Source organism: Chiloscyllium plagiosum, unplaced genomic scaffold, assembly GCF_037043375.1.
Source record: "Chiloscyllium plagiosum isolate Xiang-an unplaced genomic scaffold, Cpla_swu_hap1 HiC_scaffold_16, whole genome shotgun sequence".
Classification (NCBI taxonomy): Eukaryota; Metazoa; Chordata; class Chondrichthyes; order Orectolobiformes; family Hemiscylliidae; genus Chiloscyllium; species Chiloscyllium plagiosum.
Window position 1 is genome coordinate 16,052,656 of NW_028270154.1, and position 25,830 is coordinate 16,078,485.

The window sequence follows — 25,830 nt, forward strand, 5'->3', positions numbered from 1 at the left end:
GTTAAAGTATATTGGCCTGAAAGAGGGTCTATTCACTCGATGATACTTAGCTAAAAGAGTTAAGGTGTGCGTATAGATGCTTAGACCTAGGACTCTCGATACAAAAAGTGCAGACTCAATACTTTCAATACCTGAGCCATCGCTGGTTACTCTACTCTGAGGACTCTTACCATTCTGATCTCACATTACTGTGTAGAATTTGTTTGAGCAGACGTTCGAAGGATATTGATGTTTTTACAGAGAGAAATGACAGTGGGCGGTGATCCGGAAGTTAATTTGTGCAGACGGGAGTGGCCAAGATAGGAACCTCAGATTTTCATCAAGAAGATCAAACTCATACTGACTGTAAGTATTCCTGTGCTGATTGATTAATTATTTGCATAACCTAGGGCTGCTGTGGTTTAGATAATTTGGACGGATATTTCACTCGCAAACATTTAATATATGCTTATTTTAGAGTTACTTTCGAATCAAGGCTTGGTCTGAGAATCTCTCACAAGAGCTTGCTCGAGTGGGCTGAGATAGAGAGATATGTACAAGGTGGATGGAGGAAGCCTGCTTCGTAAGTTTACAACGGCTTCCTTCTGTCAGGCGGAAACTTTAATAATTCGTGTGTTCACTCCAGCAAACCAGCGGCTGCTTATATTTTTTTGTTGTTGCTTTCTACCGAAAAGTTGTCAGACGACAGCTCAACGTTGTGAGAAGCAGTGCTGGAGAGCAGTACTGCCGAAGGTAGCGGCACTGAATGCCAGCCCCCTCATTCAGGCCGAGCCCCTGACCTGACCTTCCAATCCTAGGTCCTGACTCCATTCCCAGCTCCAACCCCTAAAATCCCAACTCTGACCCACCTGATGAAGGAGCGGCGCTCCGAAAGCTAGTATGCTTCCAATTGGTGTTGTGTGATTTTTAACTCTGACCCAGGTCTTATGTGAACCTAGTAGCATCCGGCAGCATTCATATGAGAACTTGCAAGAGACCAGGAGTATCTCACTGGGGAGACATACAAAGACTTGCTCTCCTAGAGGAAAACATTTTTAAAAATGCTTGGAAATGAATGCCCTGGGCGTACTGAAGCGCTATTTTGAAGCATAAAAAAGGAGTCCTACTGGTTTTACAGCTTTTTCCCTTCTGGGCGTGACAGGGTTGGAGGAGCTCACTGGTAAGGATTGGAATGAATCTATTGTGAGAGACTGAGGTGATCTCATTAATGGAGATGGGGAGGATTTCACTGGGAGGGAGGGTGAAAATCTACTGAGAGAGACTGTGAGGATCCCAGTGCAATGGGCCAGGTGGACCTTACTAGGACGGTCCAAGGGTTGTCCAACTGAAAGGGCATGGAAGAATTCAGAGTATTTCAGTGAAAGACTGAAAGGAGGGGTCTTGGTTTTAAGATATTAGGAGGAAGGTATAGAGGAGACATCAGAGGTTGGTTCTTTACACAGAGAGTTGTGAATGCATGGAATGCGTTGCCAGCAGCGGTGGTGGAAGCAGAGTCACTAGGGACATTTAAGTGCCTGCTGGACGTGCACATGGACAGCAGTGAATTGAGGGGTGCATAGGTTAGGTTATTTTATTTTACATTAGGATTAATCCTCGGCACAACATGACAGGCCGAAGGGCCTGTTCTATGAAAAGGGAATATACGCAGAGAGATAATGTGAAATAATAAAATTAAATAAACAGCTGATTCAAAGGAAACGAGCAAGGCCAATTCAGTAGAATAATAGTAGACAAACAAGAGGTTGGAAGAACACAGCAAGCCAAACACCATCAGGAAGTGGTGAAATCAACACTTCGGGTTGAGATAAGCCTCGTAAGTGTAAAAAAATATGATAACCAATTTCATGAGGGATACCGAGCAGTAGACAGTTCACCTCTGGTCAGGACAATTTGATTAAATCACAAGTGAGACCTCCAGTTTTGCTTGAGATCTAAAGAAGAATATCACAATGGATTTAGTGCTTGGACATTTGGCAAACTGAAAACATGGCAACCTGCATTTAATAAAACAAGAAAGATAATGTGTGCCAGTGGTTAAACAAAATCACACTGCCTCACCAGTTTTTACAGGTTAATGTCAACATCAGGCCTTACTTCACTTTTAACTGAATGCTCTTTCACAACTGAGTTCTCTAAATGTCTGAGGAAAATTGAGCTTCCAATGTTACAACACCAACAGCAGAAAGGAACCGCCACAAAAAGGAAATAGTCTATGACACAGAACTTCGTCCCACAGATTGCTGCATTCGAGAGAACTGGGAACAGCTAGGTTAGGGATGGGGTCAGATTAGCTGGATTAGGAAGAGTGGCAAATAATTGTATTGGAGAGGATGAGGAATGGCCAGGTTAGGAGAGCTGAGGAGTTGACCTGACTGAGATTACATGAAACAGTTTGATAGGTTAGACTTCAGGAACGTTTTTCCATTTGTGGAAGAGTCTATCTTTGATAGTCACAGGTGAGGTGCTGGAAGACTGGACGTTGGCAAACGTTGTGTCACTGTTTAAGAAGGGCGGTAAAGACAAGCCAGGGAACTATAGACCGGTGAGTCTGACCTCGGTGGTGGGCAAGTTGTTGGAGGGAATCCTGAGGGACAGGATGTACATGTATTTGGAAAGGCGAGGACTGATTCAGGATAGTCAACACAAACTTAATTGAGTTTTTTGAAGAAATAACAAAGAAGATTGATGAAGGCGGAGCAGTAGATATGATCTATATGGACTTCAGTAAGGCGTTCGACAAGGTTCTCCATGGGAGATTGATTAGCAAGGTTAGATCTCATGGAATACAAGGAGAACTACCCATTTGGATACAGAACTGGCTCAAAGGTAGAAGACAGTGGGTGGTGATGGAGGGTTGTTTTTCAGACTGGAGATCTGTGACCAGTGGAGTGCCACAAGGATCGGTGCTGGGCCCTCTACGTTTTGTCATTTACGTAAATGATTTGGATGCGAGCATAAGAGGTACAGTTAGTAAGTTTGCAGATGACACCAAAATTGGAGGTGTGGTGGACAACGAAGAGGGTTACCTCAGATTACAACAGAATCTGGACCAGATGGGCCAATGAGCTGAGAAGTGACAGATGGAGTTTAATTCAGATAAATGCGAGGTGCGGCATTTTGGGAAAACAAATCTTAGCAGGACTTATACACTTAATGGTAAGGTCCCAGGGAGTGTTGCTGAACAAAGAGACCTTGGAGTGCAGGTTCATAGCTCTTTAAAAGTGGAGTCGCAGGTAGATAGGATAATGAAGAAGGCGTTTGGTATGCATTCCTTTATTGGTCAGAGTATTGAGTACAGGAGTTGGGAAGTCATGTTGCGGCTGTACAGGACATTGGTTAGGCCACTGTTGGAATATTGCATGCAATTCTGGTCTCCTTCCTATCGGAAAGATGTTGTGAAACTTGAAAGGGTTCAGAAAAGATTTACAAGGATGTTGCCAGGGTTGGAGGATTTGAGCAATAGGGAGATGTTTAATAGGTTGGGGCTGTTTTCCCTGGAGTGTCAGAGGCTGAGGGGTGACCTTATAGAGGCTTACAAAATTTTGAGGGGCATGGATAGGATAAATAGACAAAGTCTTTTCCCTGGGCGGGGGGAGTCCAGAACTAGAGGGCATAGGTTTAGGGTGAGAGGGGAAAGATATACAAGAGACCTAAGGGGCAACCTTTTCACGCCGAATGTTATACATGTATGGAATGAGCTGCCAGAGGATGTGGTGGAGGCTGGTAGAATTGTAACATTTAAGAGGCATTTGGATGGGTATATGAATAGGAAGCGTTTGGAGGGATATGGGCCGGATGCTGGCAGGTGGGACTAGATTGGGTTGGGATATCTGGTCAGCATGGACAGGTTGGACAGAAGGATCTGTTTGCATGCTGTACATCTCTATGACTCTATTAATAGATGCCACAAGTATAAGTCAGGCATCAAGCATTCCAATAAGGAATTCAGGAGAAACATTTTTACCCAAAGAGTGATGGGAATGTGAAACTGGGCTGTCAGGTATAGCTGGGGCAAATGGGATGGATACATTTAAGAGGAAGCTAGGTAAATACAGAAGAGAAAACAAATCAAAGAATATGCTGATACAGTAAAAAATAGTGATGGAAGAAAACAGCAGTACAGTCCAATTAGGCTAAATGGCATGCCTCTGCACTCCTTTCAAACATCCCATTGCCTCACACATGCAATGATTCTGGAGAAGTGGAACAATTATTATCTGAGCCAGGAATATTGGCCATGGTACAAGGATTGTGGTGCTCACTTTAAATATTGTTGTGAACGTACAACATCCATCCGATTAGGCAGAAAGGAACTTGGAATATTGTATTATTTTGTCATCTCTAGGACTCCTGCACCTGTCAAGTCTCCTCTCAATCTAACCTCTCTCAGGAGAACAATCTTCTTTAGTCTATCCATGTAACTGAAGTTCTCAATCTTGGAGCCCTTCTTGTAAATATTTTCTGCACCCTCTCTAAAGCCTTCATGTCTTCCCTAAAGTATATTCCTTAACAATATACTTGTAATTCTTTCTATTTAATTCTTTTAATTCATTGTCAATGTGCGGAGGTCTGTGCATGACATCAACTTCTGAAATTAATGCTTTGGCACACTGATCAGCCACACTGTGTGGAACCATGGAGGAACCCAGAGCAGCTGTGCAGCCATGCAGCTCAGAGGGATGTTGGTGCTCAGGTTCAGATATGATACTCCAGTTGAAGCCAAATCTGTGTTTTATAGAGTCACTATAAGTTTCTTGCTTTTGTATTCTACACAGCTATTTATATAGCACAGGAACCCATATATGTTTTCAGCCATTTCATCAAGCTAATCTGTTATTTTTAATGATTGGTCGATATATACTTCCAGGTCTTTTTATTTCTGCACCCCTTTAGGATTGTACTCTTTCTTTAATATTGCATCTCCTCATTCTTCCAATCAAAATGTGTAACTTCAAACCATGTGTCCACCTATTCCACCAATTGTCAACATTTGTGTATTTTTGAAGCCTATTATCATCTTCCTCACTGTTTACAATAAAACAGTGTCAGCTGTAAAATTTTGAAATTGTATCTGTGAACCCAAGTGTAGTTTATCAATATACATATAGACATGAAAAAGCAAGTAGTTCTTGCACTATTCCCTGGGTAGCTGTGCATTTTCTTTATGTCTGAAAAATTGTTCACTGCTACTTTCAGTTTCCTGTCACTCAGCCAACTTCATATTCATTACTGTTACTGTCTTTTTTTATTCCATGGGCTTCAGCTTTTTTGGTATTTTGTCAAATGCCTTTTGATATCACCACATCAAGCCTCTCTGTTACTTTGCCAAAATTTTTATCAGTTTAAATATAGTTTGCCATTAAAGTGTCTATGTTGGTTTTCCTTAATTAATCCAGTCTTGTCCTGGTTAATTTGTACTGGATTATTGTTTCTCTAAATTATCCAGCTATAATTTTTGTGATTAATCTTACAGCCTTTGTAGAACATGTCTAGTAACTTCAAGGGAGTCTTGTGGAATAGTGGTAGTGTCCCTGCCTCTGAACTTGATAAGCTGGGTTCAAGTCCTAATTGTCTGAATAATTTGCTTAAAAATATCTATAACAATTTTAATTTTTCCATCTCAGACACTACTCCAGTATTCTAAGAGCATGACCTTCACCTTCTGAGTTTCCTCCTTTAATTTCCTTGCATTGTATTCAGTTGGAAAGACTTATCTACTCTAAAAATAACCTGCCACAGTACTATCTCTTTTCAATTTTTACATCCACTAACTCAATTAGTCCAAATAGTTCCTTCTTTCTTGGTAAATACAGATGCAAAATAGTCAGTTAATACATTGCATGAAATCCTATTTTGATATATATTCATTTATACTGTATTACTAACAATCTGTGTTTAGTGTAACATTCAGGGAATACATACAACTGCTGGTCACAATGTTTGGTTTTGCTTAGTAATATAGGTGAGATTTGTTGTGAGGTTTTCAACAGTTTTCACTCAGAAGAGTTAAAGGGTGACTGAACGTTCCTTTGGAGACATTTGGAGTGCTTGCAAAGTGAACTGTTAAAAGTTGTTCTGTTGAGGAGGCATCTGAAGGTCACTAACTCTTCCCAATTAGGGCTCAGGTAGACATCTCAGGAGCTGTTTGGTGGCCCTGTGCAGTTAATATTTGGGAGGATCTGAGAGCCAGTAGATGGAGCTGAGTAAGCTCAAAGCACAGAGCAGTTGTACCTGTGATTAAGTCCTGGATTGTAGCTCCCAAAAATCAAGGGAAAGGAAGGCAAACAACAAGAGGGTGAGTGGTTGTTGAGACAGTCCATGACCTTTAGGGGAGGTCTGAAGCTAGGTCTTCAAAAGAGAAGGATTGGAATCCCGTATGTGATTCCTCTTATGGGAGAATCTAGAACCAGGGATGGCTGTTCAAAAGTAAGGATTCACCTATTAAAGCAGAAATTATGCAATTCTTTTCTTTCTCAGACAGTCCTGAGTTTTTAAATTCTGTGTCTCTCTCTGAAAGGGTGATGAAAGCAGAGTTGTTTACTTCTTGCTAGAATCTACTCATTTATGATAAACAGTATTGCTTTTTAAGTACAGAAACCTAGTCCATGTGTTCTGTAACCTGAGTCTAAAAGGACCTGTAAATTGGAGAATTTTGCTTACTTTTATACAACCCAGGATTAGTGGGCTTGATTTTCAGCAATCTATGCACTGAGGCAAGTATGCATTATGTAAATATTCTCGAAGCTTTTACTAACTGCCTTGTAATCTGTGATTCTGCTTGTTCTATGATGACAGTTTTTGTGAAAAGAATCTGTAGAGATATAATAACCAACTAAAGCCAGTTGTTACTGTTTACTGCCTTTTGGACTTTGATTAGATTGGTCTTGATAAGAGGACGAGAACTGTTACGTCGAATTGAATACCCTCAACTCTGCAATGTCACTGGTGGGAAAAGTTGCCTTAATAACTGGAGCAGCTCAAGGACTTGGCAAAGCTTTTGCTGAAATACTGCTGAAAAATGGTGCCAAGGTAACCTGAGGATTTATTGTCTTTTTATTAAAAAGTCCAATGGAATAAATAAGATGTGTAACTGAAGTGATAGCCTGTGTGTAACTGTTGTGCATTGGTGAGACTTTTCTCTGCAGTTTGCATTGAGTAACCACAACTCCTGCACAGTTTGCTTTATGACATTTGACCCAGAAGTTAATATGGAAGAATATGACTAACTCCTTTGCCCAGTTTCCTGTCCCCTTCATCTGAAGGTGTTGCATTTGCTATCCATGTCCCCTCACAGTACCTCAGTCTTGCATGAGCTGGACAGTGGGGACTAAGATACCAGAGGTAAAGATACCCTGAGGTAAAGCCTTCACTCAGAGAGCAAGGCTGTCCCATTCAGAGGTTATTCTTTTAGAATCTCTCCTACTCTAAGCATAGAAACATATTTTTTCAATATGCTAATTTGTGTGATATGGACATTGCTGGGAAGTCAGTTTTTATTGTCCTTTCTTAATTTACATCAAAAAATGTTGCTGAGCGTCCTTCTTTAATCCTTTCAGTCCATCCGATGTAAGTACACAGAGTATTGTTAAGAAGGGAGTCAACAAAGGAACAGTACTGTGGTTCCCTGTTTGGATAGTGTGTAGTTTGAGTTGACGGGTAGTGGTATTCCCTTGCACCTTGTGTTGCTTTATATTAGAGGTTGACAGTTTGGGCAATAAAGTGCTGATATCAGGCTATTGCTTGACTAGTCCGTGGGAAAGTTCTCTTAATTTTAGCACAGGTCCATAGATCCTAGTTAGGAGAACTTTGCAGTGTCAGCAAGGTTGGTTCCAAGACCATAAGATATAGGAGCAGAATTAGGCCATTCAGCTCATCAAGTCACCATCCTCTAGCTGAAGAAATTCCTCTTCATCTCAGTTCGAAAAAGTTGTTCCTTCACTGTGCTAGTCTCTCCTGCTCGTGGAAACATCTTCTCCATGTCCTCTCCATCTCGGTCTCTCAGTGAGATTCACCCCCTCATCCTTCTAAACTCTTATCGAGTACAGACCCCAATTGCTCCTCATAAGACAAGCCATTCACTCTGGGATCAATCTTGTGAAGCTCCTCTGGTTCTTTTGCAATACCAGCACATCTATCCTGAGATATGATGCCCAAAGCTGCTCACAATATTCTAAATACTGTCTGACCACAGGACTATACAGCCTCAGCAGTAGATCTGTGCTCTTGTATAGTGCCATCTTGAAATGAATGCTAATATTGAATTTTCCTTCCTGCCAGCTGAACCTACATGTTAACCATAAGAGAATCCTAAATTAGGACTCCTAAGTCCCTTTATGCTTCAGATTTCCAAAGCCTTTCCCCATATAGAAAATAGTCTATTCTTCCGACTGTAGTGCATCACCTCATACATTTAGTACATTGTCTTCCATCTGCCACTCCTTTGCCCACTCTCTGAGCTTGTCCAAGTCCTCCTACAGATTCCCTGTTTCCTCAACTCTATCCGTCCCTCCACCTACATGGGCTAGGTTGATACCCAGATGGCCCATTTTATTCTTCTTATTCCTTATATTAACAATTTGGTCAAACAAAGTGACTTTCTCCATCATTTCAGGGTAAGTTAAGAGTCAACCATATTGCTGTAGGTCGAGAGTCACATATAGCTCCAACCAGTTAAAGACAGTAGATTTTCTGTCCTTGTGATCCTTTCCCCTAAAATATTAAAATCATTGACATGTTAAATATTTCAACAATCTTACTCAATAGATATTGGTTCAAAAACAAATATAGGGAACGCTGGAGAAACTCAGCAGATCTGACAGCATCCGTGGACAGAAAAACAAAATAGGCATGAGGACTGCAGATGCTGGAGATTAGAGCTGAGAGTGTGGTGCTGGAAAGGCACAGCTGGTCCGGCAACATCCGAGAATTAGGAGAGTCGATGTTTCGGGCAAAAGCCCTTCATCAGCAATGAGGCCAGACCCACATTCGTGATGAAGGGCTTTTGCCCAAAACTTCGACTTTCCTCCTCCTCGGATGGTGCCTGACCTGTTGTGCTTTTCCAGCACCACACTCTCGAGCGAAACAAAATACCCTTCTGAGTACTTCTTTGGAACTCTCCACAGATGTTGCCAGACCTGCTGAGTTTCTCCAGCATTCTGTGCATTGCTTTCAGGTTTCTAGCATCCATAGTATTTTACTTTGATCGTGATTTTGGCTTAGCCTCTTTTAAAGTCTGTACCGCAAGGGAAGTCTTATCAGGGTCTGTCCTACAATCTGAAGATCCCAACCCTGGCACAGGAAGCTGTACCTCCCCAAAATGATGTGTATTTTAACATGTGACATAACCCAGCACAACGCCCCTACTCCAACACAAGCTAATACCATTACACAAGAAGATAGAGTCATCCCAAAGCACGTTAATTTCCATTTTTAAGCTTTGTAATGCTACTGATTGGCCATGAAACTGTCTGGCAGTAGAGGAGCAAAGCAATCTAAGGGTACTGTACACAAACTACTAACAACAGTGACACAAATTAATAAGGCTATGTATAAGCAAATAAAACACTGGATTCATTTCTGGAAGGAAAAACAGAAAAGTTACGTTTAACTTGCATAGATCTATAGTTAGATCTATGATGTAAGGTGAGTGATTTAGGAGTATTTCAATGCTATTTATTTTTGAGTTTGGATTATGACCTAGCAGCTTGTGCGCTTGGTCTGTATCTATGAAGGGGTTTAATAATTAATTTGTAAGTACGTCTGTAGCCATTGTGCTCTTGTTTTCAAGCACAGTACAAGAGACAGACTTCCTGAAGGGCAGTGGGTTTTGTTTGAATTAGGTGAGATTTACAAGCGAACTGAGTAAACATTTGTGTATCAGGAATAAAAACAGAAATTTCTGGAGAAATTCAACAGGTCAGGCAGCATCTGTGAAAAGAAAGCAGAGTTAACACTTGTGGTCCAGTGACACTTCTTCAGGAATGACAATCACTCAGAAAAAGTAATATATATGCTGAAAAAGCATATTTCTTTCACTGAAACACAAAGACACTAAGCTAACGTAGCAGATTTGGTATTAACAATAAAATGGAAGCTTATTTTATATAAAAGATAATAAAACAGAATAAATCAGACTATTTATATGTAACACAAATTTTTGAAACGTGGAAAAATGCAAACTCATTAATTCCCACAGTACTCAAAGCAGAAAGAATTCCCTTCTCTATCACATGTGGTTCTCAAATAGAAAATCAGACCATTTGAGGACCTTGTAGTCTTCAAGACTAAATATTGAGTTCAACAATTTTAGGACCTGAGCACCTTCCTCCATGTCCTTTCCACATCCCCACACTCCAGGTTCTGTCATCACATGGTTGCTTTCAGCACAGCCAACCCATTTTCACTACTTGTGGTACCCAACTTCAACTTTTCTCATTCCCTATATTTCACAACTGCCTTTTTCTCCCTCTGAGCTCCATCTCCACTGATTGCTTACTCGTTTACACCCACCTCCTCATCCGCACCTTCTTTAGAATGTATACCACCTTTTCCTAGCAACTATCAATTCTGAAGGAGCATCACTGGACCTGAAATGTTAATTCTGCTTTCTCTCCATGTATGCTGTCAGACCTGCTGAGATACTCCAATTTCTGTTTTTGTTTCAGGTTTCCAACATCTATAGTTCTTTGTTTAATTTTAGTTGAGCATGAGGCTTTAGTTTGAATGTTCCAATTTTTTTTGGCTTGGGGGAAAATACCCATAAATAATTATTTTTTCAGTACAGATTTACAAAAAGCTTTGCTAACGCTGGATGTGTAACACAATTGCTGCTGAAGGAGGCAGATTGTTTAAAACTTTCAAGAAACAGGCCACTGAAGTGAAAAGAGTTTAGTTTGAAAGATCCAAAACAGAAGTGTAGGGTTAAAACCCTGAAAGGATTATTTGAAGATGAGAAAGTATAAGCTCATTTGTATAAAGACTCAAGGAAAATGCTATTAGATTCTTGAGACTGGGCATTGAAACCCAACATTAAACTAAGCCATACAGATGTGATAGAGAAAGGAATTCATTCTGCTTTGAGTACAGTAAAGGTATGCTGTAGGATTAATTAGTTTGCATTTTTCCACGTGGTTCAGAAATTTTGAATTTGTGTTACATGTAAATAGTTTGATTTATTCTTTTTTATTTTCATTTTTTTGGATAATGAACTTCCACTTTAAAATTGAACTGAGCATTAGCTCAGTCTGCTTTTGTTTCAATAAAAGACCATCTCATTAAAGTAAAAGAAAACAATAAAATACGATCCATTTAGCAAGATTAATGTCTGAAGTCTGTCTTTTCCAGTAATGACATCAGGTGAGATTATAACAGATCACAACTATATCGAGGATATAGAAGCACTGGAAATGGAAAACTAATTCACAAAAATGATACCAAAATAGAGAGATTTTCACAATCAGAACAGGCTGAACTAGTTGGAGTTTTTTTTTTCTCAAGTTTGATGGAACTCTGGTTAAGGTCTTTAAGATTATGCAAATGTTCATAACATCATACCATGTAGGAGGAGGAGGAGTAGGTTATATGGCCAAAATGACCTCTTGAGCCTCCTCTGTAATTCTGTCTGATCTAATTTCTGATCTTCTGCCTCAGCTTCTCATTGTTGCTCATTCCCCATATCCTTTGATATCCAGGGTAGCTTTACAAAGCCTTGTTTTGGAGGAGACAAAAATTAAAATAAAGTGATGATAGTTTTTGGATTTATTAATGACTATCTAGAGCAGAGAAATGCAAGACTTGCAACCATAAGGAGTAGTTAAGAGCATTAACATGTTTAAGGGGAAGCTAATTAGCACATGAGAAAGAAAGAAATGGAAGGAGAGCTAGATTGAGATGAGATTAAAATGGTGAACCCAACATCGACCTATAAGGTCAAAATCCGTATTTCTGTGTTGTACCTGTATAGTACCCAATGTACCTCGAAGTAGCTAATCCCATCATACATTGACTAAACATTAACTAACCCTACAGCACCATTTGCTAATTGTTAACTGACTCTGGAACACCATTAATTAACTATTGACTAACCCCATAACTCTGGATAAATTCTGTCTTCCACTCTAAAGCTAACAGGACTTTGATTGCCTCTTTCAGGTCAGCCTTTTAGATATTAGCACTGCAGTTGGCCTTAAAACGAAGACTACGTTCGATGAAGTCTATGGAGCTCAGCAAACAATGTTCATTACTTGTGATGTGACATCTGGCAACCAATTGAAAGGTGTGGGCAGGTTTCATCATTAAACTGATTGTACCCTGAAATCTACAGGGTCCCACTGGCAGAGTACACCAGCAAAGCATTGACAAACTCACTCATACACTGCCCATCCAATAGAAGGTGAAAGGAGTAAGTGCAGTTCAAATTATGGTAGATCTTTCCAACTTGCCAAGAACCATTCTTCCTACTTTGAATTATAATTTGTTCTTGTCAGCGTACAGAAGCACTGTTCACGTGAATCTGTGGAGTCCTTTTAATATGTTGATTGAGTTCAGATTATGCTATTTTCCAGGAGTATTGCCCAGGCTGTTTCGATATTCCTAAACCTTGCAGAACGTGGCAGTCACCCTTCATGTCAAGTTTGTCTAGCCTTCCCCAAACCTGGAATTCTTCCTTCCATCCCACAGCACCAAACAAGGCTGCAGACCCAAAGCTGCATACCTTAGGGAGATGATTGTTGAACAGCCTGGTCTCGTGGATATAAAGTTGTCTTTTTTTAAAAGAGTAATTACACCAAATGCCAAAATTGGCTGCTGGAGCATGCTCAGATGGGGCAGTAATGTCAGCTGGCCATGGCAGGCTTCAGAATTCACCTGCATGCATGCTGCTGACATCACCACATTCAGTGACTGTTGACATCAGCATTAGCGCAGACTAGCCTGCCCTTTATTTCACAGGAATTAATTTTAAAAGAGACAAATGCTTCCCTGTGCTGACTCAGCTCCTCGCATCAGTTCAGTCTGGCATGAGGCCGAGGGGGAAAAGTGACTATTCCGAAAGAAAGGAAGCCTCAATTAGCAATTTCCAGAATGTCATTTCCTCCTTTGTGAACACAGAATCAAAGTATGTATTTTGTTGGTCAGCAATTTCTTTACTCCCAATGTAATTTCCCCTTTAAAAGAAAACCCAAAAGAGCTGCAGATGTTGTAGATCAGAGACAAAAATAGAAATTGCTGGAAAAGCTCAGCAGGTCTGACAATATCTGTGGAGAGAAATCAGAGTTAACATTTCCAGTTGAGTGACTTCCTCAGAACTAACTTCCCCTGATTCTGACCGTAAGAGACCAACATCTGTCTTCACCAAACTTTTCCTCTTCACATACCTATAGAAACTTTTACAATTAGTTTTTATGTTCCCTGCAAGCTTACTCTTGCACTCTTCAGTAACGGGCACAATCACAGTGTGATTATATTGGCTATCCCATCTTTGTGACAGGCAGCTTTTGCTGCTGTTCCATTGCAGTGTCGTGATGCCACATACTGTAGAGCTGTGTTGCTGCATGCGCTTCTTATTCCACCTGGTGGTGGTGTTCACAAGAAAACACACCTTCTTAATTGATATGTCTCATTGAGTATGAGTAGCATTTATTTGTCATTTCTACCATATGCAACTGATACAGTAAAAACGAAACAGCATTCCTCCACGATCGAGGGTGCTACATGGACAGCACAAACTATACAATTGTACACGGCATACAGTGCATAGGAAATGCAAACTACAGTGCAAGTTACAGTGAAATAGAAGAGTGATAAATAATAGACATTTTTCTAGCCGCAATTCAAAGTCGTGCAAAGAATCTCAGATGGAAAAGAGTCTGGTCATACAGTGTTATGAAGCTGATATATTGGGGGATGAAACTATTGCACAGTCTGGCCGTGAGAGACCGTATCTTCTCTCAGATGGCAGGAGGGAGAAGGGTTTGAGTGAGGGGTGTGTGGTGTCTTCCACAATGCTCTTAGCTTTTGGATGCAGCGTGTGGTGTAAATGTCTGTAATGGCGGGAAGAGAGACCCCAATGATCTTCTCAGCTGTCCTCACTATCCGTTGTAGGGTCTTAGGATCTGAGACGGTGCAATTCATGAATGAGGCAGTGATGCAGCAGCTCAGGGTACCTATGAATATTTACAGAGACTGCCAAGTTAAGGAAAGCATTCACTTTATTAAGGAATATCTTATTGTGGTTTCATGTTACCACAAGTCTGTAAGAGAGGACAAGATCATGTGAAATTACAATGCGTGTTGTGACAATGTATACTTTGTGTCCTGAGCATATCACACAGCCCTTATATAACACTTCTCTTGCAGATGCATTCAAGAAAACTATTGAAAACTTTCTACGGTTGGATATTGTTTGCAACAACGCTGGAATAGCTGATGAAACAAACTGGCAAAGGTGTTTAGATTTAAACTTGGTAAGTATGAGTTCACTGTAGGTACCTACAATACCTGGCAATCAAGTTGTGTGAGGCCCCATGGGAATGAGCAACACAATATGATAAAATTCTTCATCACCGTGGAGAACAATCTAGGTGATTCTTAGACGAGGGTCATGAATAGAGGTGGCTAAAGTGAGGACTGCAGATGCTGGAGATCAGAGTCTCGATTAGAGTGGTGCTGGAAAAGCACAACACGTCAGGCAGCATCCAAGGAGCAGGAAAATCGACATTTCTGGAAAAAGCCCTTAATCAGGAATTCTGATGAAGGGCTTTTGCCCGGAACATTGATTTCCCTGCTCCTCGAGTGCTGCCTGACCTGCTGTGCTTTTCCAGCACCACTCTAATCTAGATCCTGAATAGAGGAACCTAAAACAGTATGAGATGCAAATTAGCTATGATAGATTGGGGAACACAACTTAAAGGGATGATGGTGGAGAAGTATTGTCTAATATACAAAGATTACATGGATGAACTGCAATGATTGTTCATTTCTGTCTGGTGTAGAAGTAAAACGGGAAAGATGGCTACACAATGGCAAACAAGGGAAATTGTTAATAATATTACTTCCAAGGAAGAGGCACTGAAATTCGCAAGAATTCCTCAGGTCTGAGGAGTAGGAGCAGTTTAGAATTTAGCAAAGGAGGAAATACTGTGTGAGAGTAAGCTTGCAGGGAACATAAAAACTGACTGTAAAAATTTCTATAGATATGTGAAGAGCAGAGGATTGGTGAATGCAAATGTAGGCCCGTTAGTCAGAAACAGAGGAAATTACAATGGGGATCAAAGAAATGGCTGACCAACTAAACACATACATTGATTCTGTATTCACAAAGAATAAAATAATATATCGGAAATGTTGGGGAACGAAGGGTTTTATGATAGAGAGGAAATGAAAGTGATCAGTATTAGTAGGAAATGGTGGAGGAAGTTAGTAGGAAATTGATGGGATTGAAGGTTAATAAATCCCCAGTAGTTGATAATCTATATCCCAGAGTTCTTAAGAAAGTGACCCTGCAAATATTGGATGCATTGGTGGTCATCTTTTAAGATTCTATAGTTTCTGAAACAGTTCCTACAGATTGAAAGGTTGCTAAAGTAACCCTTCTATTTAAAAGAAAAAGGTAGATAGAAAACCAGGAATTACAGACCAGTCACCCTGATGTCAGTATTGAGGGAAATGCTAGAGTCCATTTTAAAAAGATTCAATAGCAGAGCACTTGGCAAGCAGTGGCAGGATCAGACAGAATCAGCATTAATTTACAAAAGAGAAGTCATGCTTGACAAATCTACTGGAATTCTTCAAGGATATAACTAGTATAGTGGATGGGGAGAGCCAGTGGAAGAGATTTATTTGGACTTTAAAAAAGCTTTAGATAAAATCCCACATAATAGATTAATATACAAGTTTAATGTGCTTGGGATTGTGATAGTGTGCTGGCAAGAATAGAGAACTAATTGGCAGGCAGGAAATAAACAGGTCTTTTTCAAAGTGGCAGCCAGTAACTAGTGGATACCACAGGGATCAGTGCAAGGCCGAAGCTATACACAATATATACGAATGATTTAAATGAGATAACTAAATGTAATATCTTCAAATTTTCAGATGACAGAAAGTTGGGTGGGAGGGTAAGCAGTGAGAAGGATTCTTCAGTGTGATTTGGACAATGGGAAAACGCAAGGCAGATACAGCACACAATGTGGTTGGGAGGCTATCGACTTTGGTAACAAAAACAGGAAGGTTGATAACTTTCTGAATAGTGATTAATTAACGGAAAGAAATGTGCAATGACACCTGGGTGTTTTTGTACACCAGTCATTGAAAGTAAGCATGCAGGTGCAGTAGGAGGTGAAGAAGGTAAATGGTATGATAGCCTTCATAGCAAGAGGATTTGAATACAAGAGCAAGGATGTCATGCTGCACACAATACTCCAGGTATAATTTCACTAAGGTCAGTAAACTTTGGTGAAATTATACCTGGAGTATTGTGTGTAGTTTTGGTCTGCTTATCTGAGGAGACACAGCAAAGGTTTAGATTTTAGATTTTTTTTAGATTAGATTACCTACAGTGTAGAAACAGGCCCTTCGGCCCAACAAGTCCACACCGACTCGCTGAAGTGCAACCCAACCAGACCCATTCCCCTACATTTTACCCCTTCATCTAACACTATGGGCAATTTAGCATGGCCAATTCACCTGACCTGCACGTTTTTGGACTGTGGGAGGAAACCGGAGCACCCAGAGGAAACCCACGCAGACACGGGGAGAATGTGCAAATTCCACACAGTCAGTTGCCTGAGGTGGGAATTGAACCCGGGTCTCTGGCGCTGTGAGGCAGCAGTGCTAACCACTGTGCCACCGTGCCGCCCACTGCCACCGTGCCGCCCACTAGACTGATTCCAGGGTTTGGTAGAACTGATGGATGAGGAAAGGTTGAATTGGTTAGGATTATATTACTTGGAGTTCAGATGAATGAGGGGGGGATCATATAGAAACTTATAATATTCCAACAGGTTAGACAAGGTAGATTGTGGGAAAGATATTCCTGAAGGTAGGGAATTCCATTACTAGGGTCACAGTCTAAGGATATGGTGTGGGCCATTTTGGACTGAGGTGAGAAAAAATCTCTTCAACCAGAGAGTGCTGAATCTATGGAATTTGCTACCATGCAAAGCATTTGAGGCCAAAACTTTGAATAATTTCAGGATGTAGTTGGATATAGCACTTTGGGCTAAAGTGATCAAAAGATATCGGGAAGAGAGGCTACAGGCTATTTAGTTGGACAATCAGGCTTGAAGGGCTGACTGGCCTACTCCAGGTCCTATTTTCTATGTTCAGTTGCCTGTATATGATCACATGTCACTTTTATTGCAGGTCAGTGTGATCAGAGGAACCTATCTTGGACTAGACTGCATGAATAAAAAGACTGGAGGTGCAGGAGGAGTAATAATCAATGTTTCCTCCATGGCAGGTCTGGAATATTTCATGTAAATAGTTAAAATTGGCTGAGAAATTATGTATTCATATATATTCAAATAAATCAAACAAATCATTTGCACACCCAAGTAGGGAACTGTCAGGTGCAGAGTACACACTACTCTGGGAGACATAATTTTGTATAAGCAAAAATAAAAGGTACAGACACAAATAAAAAGGAGAGTCTTTACGTAGATAAATCCTGTGCACCTGTGGCATAAGCACTGTTAGTGTATCTCGAGTATACTCATTAACTGTATATCTGATGTATACTCACTGAATGCGTTCTTTGGGTAGACACACTGACTCTGTACCTGGGGATTTAAAAGAGGTAAAAACAATGACTGCAGATGCTGGAAACCAGATTCTGGATTAGTGGTGCTGGAAGAGCACAGCAGTTCAGCCAGCTTTTGCCCGAAACGTCAATTTTGAAGCTCCTTGGATGCTGCCTGAACCGCTGTGCTCTTCCAGCACCACTAATCCAGAACCTGGGGATTTAGTCATTAACTGTGTACCTGCGATAGAAACCCTGACTATCTGCTTGGGCTATACTCACTAACTGTGTATCTGAGGTAAATTCTGAATGTGTGCCTGGGAGATGCTCTGATTCTGCCAAGGTTACACTCACTAAATGTGTATCTGTGGTAGAGCCACTGAATGTATACCCAGAAATAACTCATAAATGTATACTCTGAGTATACCCACTGACTGTATATCTGGAGGAGACATGCTGACCATGTACCTGGTTGTAGACTAGCTGACTGTGTACACAGGTGTCGTCACCACTTGCAAATCCAGGTTCTCTGAGTATCTGGGATAGACTTCCTGCATATCTACTGGGGTATGATCACTTACTGTACCAGTTTTAGGCTACACATCAGTAGATGTGCTTATAAGAAATGGTTCAGATTTCATTTTTGTGATGTAAAACCCATGTACACAGATTGGGTAACTAGTTGTTTGGAACCAGTTATAGGGCTGCAGGTAAAGAGCAAAGGCCTCTGACAAATTGGAGGGCTCATTAGAAAAAAAAGCGCAAGCACAATGGGCCAATTGGTCATCTTCTGTTGTTCAAGATACCATGTACTGTGACAGTCACTGACGCTCAGTGATTCTGTGGTATTTTTGAGAAATGGACTTTTAAACACTCACTTTCACATAAACCAGCAAGCAAAGCAATTTGTGCTCACCCATGCTGGGAATGTGGGAGATATCGGGTACCAATAGTTGGTGGCCTTTTGACAGCATGCAATCCAATCTGTACCCAAAATAACGTTACATCCCTTCATTGATCTTCCTGCTGTTTTCGCTCCTTCAGCCAGTGTAATTCCACATTACCTGGAGCCACACTATGCAGAAAACCCAACTTACAATGGCATTAAAAAGGGCAGAAAACAGCAGATATCTGCAGCCCAACACCTCTGATTGACACTTGAACTCTGTGCCTGGACACAGTTTGGAATTGAGCAAGTTGATCACAATGGTGGTAAACTGAATTTTAAGTCAGGGACATTATTCACCCTCTCCCCCATTAATGTTTGGAGCATTTCCCTGCCCTGGAATCATTTTTGTAGGTACGTTTGCTGAGCTGGGAAATTGATTTACAGATATTTTGTCTCCTGTCTAGGTGACATCTTCAGTGCCTTGGAGCCTACAGTGAAGCACTGCTGTACTGTGTCTTCTGGAATTTATTTTGTTCTGTTCATGCTGCTTTCAGTAGCTGTTTGCAGTTGTTTGTTGTAGTGGCCGGTATATTGGGACGATGTGCTTGTTGATGGAGTCCATGGATTAGTGTCATACTTCCAGAAACTCTCTGGCTGTCTCTTGTTTAGCTTGTCCTATGATCATTGTGTTGTCTCAGTTGAATCTGTGGTCCTTGTCATCTTTGTGTGTGGCTACTAGGGACAGCTGATAGTGGCGTTTATTGGTTAGTTTGTGTTCGTGGATGCAGATTACTAGTTGTCTGCCTGTTTGTCCTATATAATGTTTTGTGTGGTCTTTGCTTGGAATCTTGTAAATTACGCTTGTCTTGTACATGATGGGTCTAGGGTCTTTTGTCTTGGTAAGTTGTTGTCTGAGCATGGCTGGCGGTGTATGGGCTGATATGGACCTAAGTGGTCGAGCAGTCTGACTGTCAGTTCTGAGACATTTTTATGTAAAGTAGTGTAGCTAGCGAGTTAGGTCATGGCATGTCCTCATCGTGTTGATTGTCTGTTGGGCATCTGCGGATGAAGTTGAGGGGATATCCGTTCTTGGTGAAGACTCTGTAGAGGTGTTCTTCTTTTTCCCTTCATAGGTTGGGAGTGCTACAGTGTGATGTAGCCCTTTTGAACAGAGTCCTAATGCAGCTTCTCTTGCGTGTGTTCAGATGGTTGCTTGTGTATTTCAGGACCTGGTTGGTGTGTGTGGCTTTTCTGTACACTTTTGTGGTCTTTTTACCATCACATCCAGGAATGGAAGTTGATTGTTGGTTTCCTCCTCTCCAGTAAATCTGATCCATGTGAGCATGGCGTTGATAGTCTGGTGTGTGTTCTGTTCTCGATTTCTGTTCTGTTAATGATAACAAAAGTGCCGTGCACATATCTGATGTAGAATTTGGGGTGGATTTGTGGGAGGGCTGTTTGTTCCAATTTTTGCATCACTGTTTCTGCTATGAACCCAGATATGGGTGAGCCCATAGGTGTTCCATTGATTCATATATTTGGTTGTTGAATGTGAAGTACATCGTCAAGCACAGTTTTAGTTGCTTGAGTATGCAGTCCTTGTTGATAAGTTCCCTGTCATGTCGTCTGTTCTGTTTGTCCAGGAGGTTGGCCATTGTCTCTCTGGCTCGAGTTTTGTCAGTTGAAGTGAACAGTGTCGTTACATCAAATGAGACCATTGCTTCATCCTTGTCTATTTTTATGTTCTTGATGTTGTCTAGGAATTCCTGTGATGATTTTATGCAGTGTTTGGATCTGCTGATAAGATGTTTTAGTTTTTGTTGAAGTTGTTTTGCCAATTTATGCGATGGCGTTCCAGTGAGTGCCACTGTGGGTCTAAGTGGTATGTCTGGTTTGTGTACTTTGGGTAAACTGTAAACTCTTCTGGGTGTAGTTGCTTTCCAGTTTCATCCTTTGTAGGTCAATCCTGGTTAGTAGTCCTTTTTTTGTAGATTTTGCAGTGTGTTGTTTATTCTATTGGTTAGCTATGGTGTGGGGTTACACTCCCTCAATAGGTAGGTGTCAGTATCTGCAAGTAGTTTCTGAATATATTCGGTCTTGTCTATGATAACCATCATTCTCCCCTAGTCCGCTGGTGCTGTGTTCTTGTCACCTTTAGGGCTTCTCTCTCTTTGGTGTTGAGATTGTTCATTTGTCTTTTCTTTGTTAGAAAGGGTGCAATGGTTTGTCTGACTATTTGCTAAGTCTCTTCAATTAGTCCAATAGTTCTGAGCGTACATTCTGGTGCAGCTGAGAAGTCTATTGTTTTTGTGTCCCTGTGGTTGTAGTTGAGTCTCTTAACTATTACATCTTTTTCTGTGTCTGTAGGCAGTCAGTTGAAGAGGTTTCCTACCCAGCTGTCTGTCATGTTGTCTTCTCTGCTGTTGGTTAGCTTAGTCATGTTGTCTTGTAGTGCTATTCTCTTTCTGTATGTGGTCCTGTACTGTCCTATGGTGATGGCCTATTCAATTCTCATGGTCCAATTCTGATTAGTTGTTTTTGAAATTAATGATTTTTGGCACGCAGTTTCTTGTTTGTACCTGTGCAGATTGTTGTGTGCATCCGTAATCATATCCTAGATCATCCAGAGACTATTTTGTCGGACTGTTTCCCTAGCTTGTGGGTTGTTGATTGGTAGTCTGTATCTGACACAGGGTGGTAGTATTTGATTCCTTTGACATCCACGTAGTGCCTGGAATTACAGCCCTTGGTAATTTCAGTCTCCATCACATTCCTCGTTTGGAATTCCATGTCACCTGGGATGGCACAGTTCATAGAGTCATAGAGATGTACATCATGGAAACAGACCCTTCGGTCCAACCCGTCCATGCCGACCAGATATCCCAACCCAATCTAGTCCCACCTGCCAGCACCCGGTCCATATCCCTCCAAACCCTTCCTATTCATATACCCATCCAAATGTCTCTTAAATGTTGCAATTGTACCAGCCTCCATCACTTCCTCTGGCAGCTCATTCCATACACGTACGACCCTCTGTGTGAAAAAGTTGCCCCATAGGTCTCTTTTATATCTTTCCCCTCTCACCCTCAATCTATGCCCTCTCGTTCTGGACTCTAGACTTTGCCTATTAACCCTATCCATTCCCCTTGTAATTTTGTAAACCTCTATAAGGTCACCCCTCAGCCTTCAACGATCCAGGGAAAACAGCCCCAGCCTGTTCAGCCTCTCCCAATAGCTCAAATCCTCCAACCCTGGCAACATCCTTGTAAATCTTTTCTGAATCCTTTCAAGTTTCACAACATCTTTCCAATAGGAAGGAGACCACCTACACCCCACAAGCTGAAAATGTGTTGCTGGAAAAGTGCAGCAGGTCAGGCAGCATCCAAGGAACAGGAGAATCGATGTTTTGGGCATAAGCCCTACTTCACGATTCCTGAAGAAGGGCTTATGCCCAAAACGTCGATTCTCCTGTTCCTTGGAAGCTGCCTGACCTGCTGCACTTTTCCAGCAACACATTTTCAGCTCTGATCTCCAGCATCTGCAGTCCTCACTTTCTCCTCGAAGATTTTATACCCCACAAGGTCAAATCTCCAGTTTTATGGATCTTAATCCTTGATCCAGGTTTACTGATGGGTAATAAAATCCTTTACCTTTTCATGCAGACTAGTAATTCAACACATTCTTTGTCTTTTTTTTAATCAACCTTCAACAGGAATCAATCCAATAATTTTTGGACCAGTCTATTCAGCTTCGAAGCATGGAGTGGTGGGATTCTCCAGGGCAGTGGCTGTAAGTGTATGCTGAACTTGCTCAATCATCTCATCTCCCTCACATTCTCTAAAAGATTCATAGCCCATCTCGCTGGATTTTCAATGGATGCAAAACTGAGTTTACTGGATCACTAATTCGCTGGATCTCTGATAGATTCAGGGTCTGACTTACTGGGTCTGCAATACAATAAGCGCAAAAAACCTAGATCTCTGATAGATTGTTTGATTTTGTGTTTTGGATCTAATTCTGTTTAGTCTCCTGAAGCAATGCTACTGGACTGAATGAAACATTTTGCAAGAACTCTATATTTATGGCGTAATCTAGACACATATCCTCTTTTCACCAGTTTAGTACTTCTGCTCTCTTCCAGTGCTGTCTGTTTAATCATGTGATTCTGACATCATCATTACGTGTCCATTTAATGTTAACTCCATTACTCTGCATCTCCCCCGAGCTCCCTTATTATTCATATTTTAAACATATCCCCACTATCTTTCCCAAAATCTCAGACTTAACAAGATAATGCGCTGACCAACCTTCTTGATTTGATTTTGATCACATTCTGCACTCTTCCATGAGTGTGACAGTTCCTCTCCTGGATGGTTTCACAGTTCTCTTCTTCTGAGAAATTGTGCCAACTTTCAATTGATTTCATTAATAATTTATAACAATATATTACAACTTCTCATTATAATTCCATGATCTGTTTCAAACATCCCTATCCTCTGTTTCATACCCATACTCTCTTTCCCTGGACTGCAGTTCTGGTAAATCCTGGGGCCTGTATCTTTTATTGAGATTTTGTGCTGGGTTGTCCATTTGCTTCTCTTTGCACTGCTTGAATCTATTTTGGTCATAGTCATAGAGATGCACAGCACAGAAACAGACACTTCGGTCCAACTCGCCAATGCCAACCAGATATCCCAACACAATCTAGTCCCAGCACTTGGCCCATATCCCTCTAAACCCTTCCTTTATGCATACACCCGTCTAGATATCTTTTAATTGATGCAATTGTACCAGCTTTCACCACTTTCTCTGGCAGCTCATTCCATACATACACCACCCTCTGCATGAAAACGTTGCCCCTTAGGTCCCTTTTATATCTTTCCCTGCTCACCCTAAACCTATACTCTCTAGTTCTGGACTCTCCCACCCCAGGGAAAAGACCTTGTGTATTTTTCCTATCCATACTCCTCATGATTTTATAAGTCTGTATAAGGTTACCCCTCAGCCTCTGACGCTCCAGCCTTTCCCTTTAGCTCAAATCCCCCAATCCTGGCAACATCCTTGCAAATCTTTTCTGAACCCTTTCAAGTTTCACAACATCTTTCCGATAGAAGGAGACCAGAATTGCATGCCGTATTCCAAAAATGGCCTCACCAATGTCCTGTACTCAATACTCTGACCAATAAAGGAAAGCATACCAAATGCCTTCTTCACTATCCTATCTACCTGCAACTCCACTTCCAAGAAACTATGAACCTGTACTCCAAGGTCATTCAGAATAATCTTCAATTGTCAGTTCTGAAGCAGAGATGGAAGTTGTATTCTCTGTCTCCTGCTCATCAGTGACCCTGACAGTAATAATCTATTCTATTACTGAATGGATCATTAACCTATTAATGCAAAATTTATATCTTCATTCTTCTTTAGTAATGCTTTTACTGTTCACCTTCTTCATTTAGCTTCTCTGCTTGCTTGAGAGGTGAACAAGTAACATAAATGAAGTCAAACCCACGTGCAAATCTCTTAAACTGCTCACTTGCAAACTACACATTAATGTCTGGAGCATGGCAATGTCCTGACTGCCATTATTACGTAGATTATCTTCAGTGATTGTATTGCTGTCTTTGTTGTGATATTATGTGGACAGTTGACTTCTATTCCCTTTGAATAATCTTCCATAATGATGAATGTCCCCCTATTATAATGGAATTAGGAAGGGTAAACTTATTTCTTTCCTTCTCACACTCCACCTTTGGTGACAGAAAAGCATGAACTTAAAAAGGGAGGTTACATTGCCAATTTTATATTTGTTTTTGTATAGTTCAGTATCAGGAATAAGCCAGTCAGCTTCCTTCAATATTTTTTATTCAATCATGAGCTGTGGGAGTCACTAGCTTGGCCAGCATCCATTGTTCACCCCTAGTTGCCCTTGAGAAGGTGGTGCTGAACTACCTTCCGAAATAATCCATCTACTGTAGGTAGAACCGTAATGCTACAAGAGAGGGAATTCCAGGACTTTGACTAACAGGATTGAAGGAACGGCAATCTATTTCCAAGTCAAGATGGTGAGTGGTTTGGGCGGCACGGTGGCACACTGCTGCCTCACAGTGCCAGAGACCTGGGTTCAATTCCCGCCTCAGGCAACTGTGTGGAGTTTGCACATTCTCCCCGTGTCTGCATGGGTTTCCTCCATGTGCTCCGGTTTCCTCCCACAGTCCAAAAATGGGCAAGTTAGTTGAAGTGACCATGCTAAATTGCCCGTAGTGTTAGGTGAAGGGGTAAATGTAGGGGAATGGGTCTGGGTGGGTTGCTCTTCGGAGGGTCGGTGTGGACTTGTTGGGCCACAGGGCCTATTTCCACACTGTAAGTAATCTAATCTAATCTAATCTAATGAAGGAGAATATACAGGTGATGGTGTTCCCATTCTCCACTGCCCTAGTCCTTCTGCAAAGAAACAGTCTGGGTTGGAAGGGCTGTCTAAGGCATCTTGTAGATAGTACACACTGCCTGGTGGTGGAGGGAGTGGATGTTTCTGAATGTGGTACAAGTCAAGTGGGTTCTTTGTCTGGATGGTGTAAAGCTTCTTGAGAGTTGATAAGCTGCACTCTTCCAGGCAGGTATGGAGTATTCCATCACACTCCTAACTTGTGGCTTCTAGAAAGGGAGCATGCTTTGGGGAGTCAGGTGGTGAGTTACTCATTGCTCCTTTTTTTAGATGACATTCTGTACACAATGGAAGCAGGCCCTTCGACCCAATAAGTCCACACCGACACTCCGAAGAGTAATCCACCCAGACCCATTCCCCTACCCTATATTTATCCCTGACTAACGCACCTAACACTATGGGCAATTTAGCATGGCCAATTCACCTGACTTGCACGTCTTTGGATTGTGGGAGGAAACCAGAGCAGCTGGAGGAAACCCATGCAGACAAGGGGAGAACATGCAAACTCCACACAGACAGTCGCCCAAGGTGGGACTCGAACCTGGGTCCCTGGTGCTGTGAGGCAGCAGTGTTAACCACTGAGCCACCGTGCCACCATTTATTTCTATGGTTAGTTCAGATCAGTTTCTGGTAAATAGTAATCCCGAGGATGTTACTGGTAAGGGATTCAATTGGTGTCATGCCATTGAATGTCAAGGGGCAATGGTTGGATTGTCTCTTACTAGAGATTGTCATTGCTTGGCATTGTGTGGCGCTAAGTTT

General features: G+C 41.4%; 1 protein-coding gene across 4 annotated transcripts in view; it reads left to right on the forward strand.

Annotated features, from left to right (window-relative positions):
* The first annotated feature begins 292 nt into the window (after positions 1–292).
* LOC122556488 (15-hydroxyprostaglandin dehydrogenase [NAD(+)]-like) overlaps positions 293–25,830 on the forward strand; it is a 39,743-nt gene continuing 14,205 nt past the window's right edge. Inside the window, exons 1-6 of one of the 4 annotated variants that reach the window (XM_043703174.2) lie at positions 293–345; positions 6,878–7,029; positions 12,151–12,274; positions 14,356–14,462; positions 17,359–17,455; positions 22,336–22,412. In XM_043703174.2, the coding sequence (XP_043559109.2) occupies positions 6,937–7,029; positions 12,151–12,274; positions 14,356–14,462; positions 17,359–17,455; positions 22,336–22,412 (498 nt within the window). In that variant the 5' untranslated portion in view covers positions 293–345; positions 6,878–6,936. Of the gene's footprint in view, positions 346–428; positions 563–1,141; positions 1,160–6,360; positions 6,427–6,877; positions 7,030–12,150; positions 12,275–14,355; positions 14,463–17,358; positions 17,456–22,335; positions 22,413–25,830 lie in introns of those variants that run through there. The other 3 variants (XM_043703175.2, XM_043703177.2, XM_087995150.1) reach the window with 3 other exon arrangements.